The 9,523-nt window shown below is 36.1% G+C and overlaps 1 protein-coding gene across 2 annotated transcripts in view; it reads right to left on the minus strand.

The window, feature by feature from the left end:
- LOC111153436 (cadherin 12) overlaps nucleotides 1-9,523 on the minus strand; it is a 254,044-nt gene that overhangs the window by 94,158 nt on the left and 150,363 nt on the right. Inside the window, exon 3 of one of the 2 annotated variants that reach the window (XM_022512452.1) lies at nucleotides 1,009-1,128. The exons of the other annotated variant lie outside the window; for it this stretch is intronic. Coding sequence (XP_022368160.1) covers nucleotides 1,009-1,128 — 120 coding nt within the window. The remainder of the gene's footprint in view (nucleotides 1-1,008; nucleotides 1,129-9,523) is intronic. 2 annotated transcript variants of the gene reach the window in all.

A 9,523-nucleotide genomic window follows, 5' to 3' on the forward strand; every position in this document is an offset into this window, starting at 1 on the left:
TAGCTATCATTGTGGAGTTCTGTTTTAATTGTGACATGGAATACCTATTTTGATGGTCAGCATGGTCAGATCTCTTTAAAAACTATCTAGCATTCAAAAAAAAACAGATTCTCTAGACCAGGTAGACTGGCTCTAAGGGAAGAGAAAATTTTCTATGTGCATAGTATCCTGCCCTTTCTATATTTTCCAAAGATTCTTATATATTTGGCTCTGAAAATTGCCATTCAAATGTTCTGACTTAAAAATTAGACCAGCTTCAAAAGCATAGACCAGAAGAATTAGTGATGCAGGTGTTCTGAGGTTGTCAACCCTCTTCTCCCCTCTGCTGGAAGCTACGTCTCTATTAATGCAAATCCAAATCAATTATCCATAGCCCTTGATAAATACAGCAATAGGGGCACCTGGGTGACTCAGTGGGTTAAAGCCTCTGCTTTCAGCTCAGGTCATGATCCCAGGGTCCTGGGATCAGGCCATGCATTGGGCTCTCTGCTCAGCGGGGAGCCTGCTTCCTCCTCTCTCTGCCTGCTTCTCTGTCTGCTTGTGATCTCCGTCTGTCAAATAAATGAAGTCTTAGAAAAAAAAAAAAAAAACAAAAAGACAGCAATAGAGGCCCCATGATCTTACCACATGTCATTAAGGCCCCAAACTGCCTAAAATTGAACCCAAACAGGGAAATCTGAAATGTAAAGTTATTTTATCCAGAAGAATCAAAAAGAAAAAATTTGACCAGGCTTTTTGAAAATTTAAAGTAAATCATCCAGGTAATCTCTAACTTGGGGTTGGGACTTAACACATACATGTGGAATGGTGTACATTTATGCAGGGTTCCATCCAGAGGAAGTGGTTCTGCAGTCATAAGGTAAGATCCTATCTTCCTTTGTGTAATGTACAGCACACTGAATCTTTACTGCATTTTTAGAATAGGTAACTTCCCATGCCAAGATTTAATTAACATTTAAATATTTGAAAGGGGTGGTGATAATGTTGTCTCTAAATAAAAAAATTTACCTGTCTTGGGATCAATAGAGAAATAAGGTTGTCCCTGAAGAATGCTATAAACGACTCTGGCACTGTTTCCATAGGTCGGGTCATCCGCGTCTGTGGCCTTGACCTGGAGCACATATGCACCTGGAAAATAAGACAGTGTGACTCTAGCATATTTGTTTTTTAGAGCTCAAGGTCATGTTTTTTTTTTTTTAATCTGATGGACTCCATTTTTTTTTTTAATTTGGCATTACTCAATGATTCTGTGTATATATGATGCCACTGAGAATGATGTAACTATTATAACCAAAATGTTGGGCAACGATATAGCTGTTAGTGCAAATGATACATATTTTAAAAATCTATTTTAAAAGCTGTGTTCATTTCCAGTAGCTAGATGATTGAACTGAAAGTCATCATGATAGCTTTATTGATTTATACACCAAAAGAAACATGACACTGCTTACATTAGCTCATCTGCTTACTATAGATGCTTTAATTGCATGATTGGGTTATCAATAAAGAAGCTAAAAGGTCTGAAGGTTTACTGAACTTTAGAGGCTGTAAGTAACTTGCATTGTTATTTAAAAATAAACAACTACATTCTACCATTAGGAAGACTTTAATTAGGACAGAATATCTGAGAAATTGAGGATCCAAAAATAATTGCAATTATAGCTACAAGAACACCTCTAGGTCTCAAGACTGAATTAACCTAAGGATTCAGTGACATAAGAAAACATTAAAGGCAATTCAAATTCTCTGTATCTTTTCTCATGTTTTCTCTAAGAGAAGTTAAAAGGAGATTTTTCTTGTATTTTTGTCTTATATATTCATGGTCATAGTTAAGTCTTTCTCTAAGACCTTTTTGACTATATCTTCATATCCTGTTCAGCATTACTATACTGAATTGAGAACAAAGTAAAATTAAAATCATCAAGTTCAATATAAATAAAATCAATATGTTGCTAATGGTTAGAAGGAAATCTCTACTGAGCACAAAGGGAGGGATACGTACACCCAAAGTTAGAAAATGGACAGAATGCTCCTATTCTTAGAGGCACTCAAAGTGACTGCTTAATTTTGGGAACAAAGGATTTCTCCTTTCCAGTCAATTATTCATTCAGGCTTTACACTTCAGGTGGTACAAAACTGGAACAAACTCAATCTTAAAGGTTTACTTGTAAACTAAGAGAATGAAACATCTCTTCCCCCCTGCCATTTTGTCTGTTTGTCAGGTTAGTAAAAAAAGAAATTTAAAAATGATAACTTTCAATAGACATTCAATATCAAATGGCATTGAGTAGACATTCAATACTAAATGTTTTAATCTTAAGAATGCTTTGGTGAATTCTAGCTATTTCAAGACATGAATGATAGGTTTTATTTCAACAGTCTTTCCCAGGAAAGGAAACTTCTAAAAGGAAAGTAGGCTCTCATTTCTGAGATGTCAAGACTGATAAAATTCCTTATCACCCACTATCACCATCATGATCATCATTATCAATATTTGCAACATCATTAATAATTATTTGACAAATAGGCATTAAGGACCTATATTAGATACCCATTGGGAGGGAGACAAACCATAAGTGACTCTTAATCTCACAAAACAAACTGAGGGTTGACGGGGGGAGGGGGGTTGGGAGGGTGGGGTTATGGACATTGGGGATGGTATGTGCTATGGTGAGTGCTGTGAAATGTGTAAACCTGGCGATTCACAGACCTGTACCCCTGGGGATAAAAATATATTATATGTTTAAAAAAAATAAAATTTATTTTAAAAAAAAGTATGTTCTCCTTTTTGCTATAGGAATGAAGTGTTGCAAGACTAACTTCTTTTCTTTCCTCCTTTCTGTCACACAGTGATTTTTCTGGTTTGACCTATATCATTACTATCACTGCACTGCACATGTGCTATATCAGCAAAGTCTACAAATATTAAATAATTACCCAATCCTAAGTATAAATGTTGTAGTTAAAAAGTTGTGAGTTGTTCTTCTTTAAGGATATATTTGAAGAAAAAGGTATTATGTCTGCTAAGAAATGTTTAGTGACAAATTCAATAAACTTTAACCTAACTCTCACCTATGCTTAATAAGAAAGACAAAAATGAATAAGATAGGCAATATCTCTTAATTCACTCTTTAAATTTTTGAGTTTAAATTTTAAAAAAATATTAACATACAACACTTAAAACTACTTTTGGAGGAAACTATTTTTCTGTATACTTGGTTAATGTTCATATTAATATTAAGAACAAAAATGTAAAAGAGAAGATGCTGTATTATTCATCTGTATCCTTCTTATTGAGCATATGGTTATAGCAGCATTATCTACAATAGCCAAATTATGAAAACAGCTGAAAATCCATCAACTGATGAATGGATAAAGAAGCTTTCTCTCTCTCTCTCTCACACACACACACACATGCATGCACGCACGCACACGCGCACACACATGGAATATTACTCAACCATAAAAATGAAATCTTGCCATTTGCAATGACATGGATGAGTTAACGAGTAGAATTCTAGGCAAAATAAGTCAGTCAGGGGAAGACAATCATCATATGATTTCACACAGATGTGGAATTTAAGGAACAAATGAGCATAGGGGACAAAAGAGAGAGGTAAACCAAGAAACTGACTCTTAACTGTAGAGAACAAACTAATGATTACCAGAGGGGAAGTGGACAGGGGGGATGGGTGAAATAGGTGATGGGGATTAAGGAGGACACTTGTGATGAGTATCAGGTGCTGTATGGAAGTCTTGACTCACTATATTGTACACCTGAAACTAATATTACACTGTGAGTTAACTAATAGAACTTTAATAAAATCTTAAAAAAAAATGAATGTCCACTCAGTTATAGTAGAAATTATCTTCAGTTTAGTGAAAAGGTTATTCACTAAGAACCATATCTAATTTGAGAGCTCTTAGAAGTGCCTCTATAGGTGTTTACAAGGAAACAATTAAACATCATTATATCAGCATGTTTTGCCAGATGCTCCCTGACATTTTACAAACTAATGCAAAGGACAGAGATTCCCTCTATTGGAAAGACTCAGTTGCTCATCTGGAGCATGTAAGTCTCAAAATACTACCTTCTGCAGGGCTTGGATAGCACAGCAGTTCCTGATCCTATTAAACACTCAGTACCCAAGAGGTAGGAGCAGGAGGTTACATCTGGGAACATGTTCAGTGTGCAACAAGGAAACAATATAATCACAAAAACTGGAGTAGTCTGCTTGTACCTAGCAGTCATCTTGAGATGTATTCTCTTATCACCCAAATTCAGGGTGACAATGTAACCACTCCAAATGCTGAAGTGCAGAGAGAATGTAACTCAACAAGAAAGCATTCTTTTACATCTAGTTGGAGACAGCATGTACAATATGCAATGGAGAATACTGAACTACTTAAGTTTTCCATGTAACACTGTTCTGAATGGTAGTAAGTTAATTCATGTAGTTTTTAATAATACAGCTACTACTAAAAAAGTTATTTTATAGTAATGGTTAAATTCTAAATCTAAGCAGTCACTCTCTATATATGTGTAAGATATAAGTTAATATCATATATATATGCATACATTTATAGAATACCAAGGCACAGAAAAAGTGAACACTGAGAGTTATAGAAATATCATCTAGAAAGAACAGTCTTTAGGAGAAGCCCATTTGATATAAAATGCAACTAAATCAGGGTTTCATTAAAATACCTAAATACTTGAGAGTTAATATGAGAACCAATTTAGATAGAATTTTTACTTGTACGTATATGTAAAAATATATTCAAAAAATTAGTTGCATTTTGTAAATTCACAGTTGTAATATGATAAGATTTCAGGGGTTTTGTTTTTGTTTTTGTTTTTTGTTTGTTTGTTTTTTAATATGAGGATGTCCTTTATTGTCAACAAGAATGGGCTCATATAAAATGGTAGAGAGGTTGGGGCTCCTGGGTGGCTCAGTGGGTTAAAGCCTCTGCCTTCGGCTCTGGTCATGATCCCAGGGTCTGGGATGGAGCCTCACATCAGGCTCTGTGCTCAGCAGGGCGCCTGCTTCCCCCTCTCTCTCTGCCTGCCTCTCTGCCTACTTGTGATCTCTGTCTGTCAGATAAATAAATGAAATCTTAAAAAAAAAAAAATGGTAGAGAGGTTGGAATTGAACTGAGCCTTAACTCACCATTTCTACCCAAGTAGACATTAACTTGCTGATTGATTAATTTCTTTTTTCAATCAACAAATATTCAGTGGTACATACCATATACCAGGTACTCAACCATAAAAAGCAATGTGTTACATAACTGTTCTGGTAAATGCTCCCTCCAGCATGATCATTCTATATCCCTTGCATTTTTTAACATTTGAGGTGTTAAAAAAAAAAAAAAAAAAACTTGGTAGAAATATGTTGAATATATAAGTGGATTATGGAGCACCTGTGTGGCTCAGTTGGTTAAGTGTCTGACTCCTGATTTTGGGTCAGGTCATGATCTCAGCGTCCTGGGATCGAGCCCTGCTCTGTGCTCAGTGGAGAATCTGCTGAATATTTTCTCTCTCCCTCTGCTTATGCCCCTCCTCCTGCTCATGCTCTCCCTCACTCTCTGTATCTCTCTAAAATAAATAAATAAATCTTAAAAAAAAAGAAAATATACGTGAATTATATCTAATTTGTGGCTTCTATAAAGTCTTTTTTAAAAATTTCCTAGATGTATAAAAATACTCTACTCATTCAGTATGTTCTTTGCTTTTTATCACCCTGCAATTGTCTCAGGTGGTCTGGAGCCTCACTTTCCTAATTGCAAGCCTGAAAAAATCCCAATTTTTTCCTCTCCAGCTCCTTTCACACAGGAGCCTCAGAGTCACTGTCCTATAACACAAGGTTGGTGACGTTGCTCCCCTTTCCTTTAAAAAATAAATTAATTTTTTTAATGCTCTATTTTTTTAACCCCTTAGGTTTTAAAACCTAAGAGGTTCCCATTCCTCTTGAAAGAAGATCACCTAAACTCATGGGCATGACAGGGATGGGTTTCAGAATCTCTGCAGATTAAGTTTCTGACAGTGCTGTGGGAGACCCCACACGGAGCCTATGAGTACTTAGTTATGGCGGAGCTAAGGCTCTTTCCTGTCTCTGTATACTTGCCCACGGGGTCCTGCTACCCAGAACCCTTCAGCCTCCACCCCTTGAAGAAATCTTCCACACCCTTGATGTCCCAACTCTCCTGTCACCTCTGTGAATGCTTGTTTTTCTACTACCAGCAGAGATCCTTTGTTTATCCCTCTGTATTCCCAACAGTCTTAACACATTTTTATTTTTTGAAACTCAGTTCATTATGTGCTTCTTCTCATGGGCTACAAAATCTTTTACATCATCAGCCGTTCCATATTCATTCTTTTCACAGCCAGTCTGTCGTGACCTAAGTCCCAAATAAATATTTATCAGTTGGGTACAAACAGTACTATAGGTACGTACGAAAGATACACATACTATACACATCGTACTCTAAATGGATACCTTGCAGTTAGTTATGGCCTGTAAAGTACTTTTTGACATGACATTGTAAGTTTAACTTATCTTGAATTTGTAAAGCACATCACCGTTTTCACTTCAGAAAGCAGAACCAAAAGGAGTGGTATTGCATTAAAAAAAAAATCAAATAAGCAAGATTGCGCCACAATATGAAATGCACACCCAAAGGGAGTTAATATAAGTTTTTTTTTGCTGAAAATTTTAACCCTTCACAAGACTGAAATATAAATAGGAAAAGAGAGACAAATCACATCAAGAGAGACATGTAGGGCACCAGGTGGCTCAGTGGGTTAAGCCACTGCCTTCAGCTCAGGTCATGATCTCAGGGTCCTGGGATCAAGTCCTGCATCGGGCTCTCTTCTCAGCAGGGAGCCTGCTTCCTCCTCTCTCTCTGCCTGCCTCTCTGCCACTTGTGATCTCTATCAAATAAATAAATAAAATCTTTAAAAAAAGAGAGAGAGACATGTAACTTTCTTTCAGCTTTTGCCTTATGTATATGTTGCATTATAACCAAGAAATAATGCAATTCCACTTAGAAAGGTATAGAATGAAATACACAGACATTTCTTTCCAAATAGGATTGGAAAATAAATGTACACTTTATTACATAAAAAAAATACATCAACAGCAGAGAAATGTAAAGCTGAAGGGTTTTTAGAATGAAGTTAGAGATCGTGTGTGTGTGTGTGTGTGTGTGTGTGTATGCACACGCAGACATGAAAATACCCTACAAAGGAAGAGGATATTATTACACATCAAAACATGAGGTCTGCTAAAGCCATATTTAATTATAAAGTAAAATTAAGCATGAATGCACAGCAGGTGAGTTTAGTCTTTAAAGTAACTAGGTCTTAATCAATTTTGCATTAGACCTCACTGCACTACTCATGAACACTTGGCTCTTAGCTCCCTTCTATGGATTCTCTTCCTATATTTGCCCTTTAAACTTGAAAATGGCTCCTCTATCCTCTTTATCTTCAACAAAGGCTACATATAAAACTTTCACAGGGATTACGGAGAGCATCAATTCCTGGGCTTCCATCAGATAGTCTAACTTAAATGTCCTTGGGTGTGCCAGGTATCAGAAAGTTTTAAAATCTTTGTAGATGAGTCTGGTAAGCCAAGTCCTACACAGTTTCGCCAATTAAGAAAGACTGATTGCTCACCATTGTGGTTATTGTTTTTGCCTCTAGAGCCTTAAAGCCTACGCTTGAATCCTAGATTGACCTTTAGCCAACCATGTGACTTCAAACTAAATACTCAATCTCTCCATTTTAGTTTCTTCCTATGAAAAGAAAGTGAAAAAATAGTTAGCATATTCTAGCAGTATTAAATGAGTTAATGCTAATTAAGAAATTATAATAAGTTTTCCACATAGTATGTGCTATTTAAGTGTGTGACCAAAACACATGTACATACTTAACTTTCTCTTCTATTCCACACGTAGGGTGACAAGACCCAAATATGTAACACTAGCCCAATTCCTGTCCTCAAGTCCCCCATCCTAATATTCTTATACTGATCTGGACTTTATCTCCTATATTTGAGAAAAAATGTAATTTTGGAAAATGTTTTAAAGGACATTAAAATACAAACAAGTAGACTACAACAATGTTGTCCCACTTTGTTAGAGACCCAAGAAAGAAGAGTTGGTATACTTGTTAAATCTGCCTGAAATAACCAGAACTTTTAAAAATTAGTAAAGATATGTGTCATAAAAATCCCCCAGATTTGGGGCACCTGGGTGGCTCAGTGGGTTAAAGCCTCTGCCTTTGGCTCAGGTCATGAGTCCTGGGATCGAGCCCCGCATTGGGTTTTCTGCTCAGCAGGGAGCCTGCTTCCCCCCGCACCCCCCCATCTCTGCCTACTTGTGATCTCTCTCTCTCTGTCAAATAAATAAATAAATAAATCTTAAAAAAAAAAAATCTCCAGAGTGGATTGTACACCCTCTTGAACTGTCCTTCTAGGATAAGCACAGGCAATTTGGTTTTCTACTGCCCTCACCTCTGACTCTCCTCAGCCTGTCTACAGAGCAGCCCTTGGCACACCCAATGCTTTGACATCCACTTAGGATTTGGTATTCAGTCCAAGCACCCAAAAGCACTCTAAGGTTATAAAACTTTCCTTCTAGATATATACTAAATATTTTAGACTATACATATTTACACCTTGTGATTTAAATGTACTTTGATGGATAAGGGAATCCATTTTTATGAGCACTTTCTCTCTCCATTGTGTGCCAAGAACTCTATACCACATACACCAGTAAAAATGCTTAATGACTGCTCCCAGTGACACACTAAATTCCAATTACCAGTGATGATACACTGTTGCTTCCTTTGTGCCCAATGTAATTGGAAATTATTTTCATGGATGCTGTCAGGAAATTCCATAGAAAACATGATGAAATACATGAGTTTGGAATTCATTCATTCAGTGGCTTTCAGTTATAATTCTCTAAGCTTTGTATTTTTTCCATGCAGTATTGTTTCCTTAAGGATAAAAAAAACATTGCTTTTCATTAAATGCAGTTAGCCAAGATGTTAAGGACCATTAATGTAATTCATTATTTAACACACATTCTACACTCTTAAAATTATTTGTTTTTATTTGATTGGATGATTCTGCCATATTAAATATAAAAAAAAGATCTCTATCTCTTTACCCATTTACAGATCTTCCTCAACCTACCATGAGGTTACATGCTGATAAACACATCCTAGGTTGAACATTATCATAAGTTCAAAATACATTTAATACCCCTGAGCTACTGACCTAAGGAACATCATAGTTTAGCCTAGCCTAACCCAAACACACTCAGAACACTTACATTAGACTACATTCGGGCAAAGTCATCTAACATAAAGTCTATCTAGAGATTATCTGTATTTATCTATCCATCCATCTACCCATCCATTATGTGTGTGTGTGTGTGTACATACATACATACACATACATGTGTATGTATGTGTGTATATATATATATATATATATATATATATATATAT

Source organism: Enhydra lutris, unplaced genomic scaffold (assembly GCF_002288905.1).
Source record: "Enhydra lutris kenyoni isolate GAN:26980312 unplaced genomic scaffold, ASM228890v2 scaffoldscaffold32, whole genome shotgun sequence".
In the NCBI taxonomy this organism is placed as follows: domain Eukaryota; kingdom Metazoa; phylum Chordata; class Mammalia; order Carnivora; family Mustelidae; genus Enhydra; species Enhydra lutris.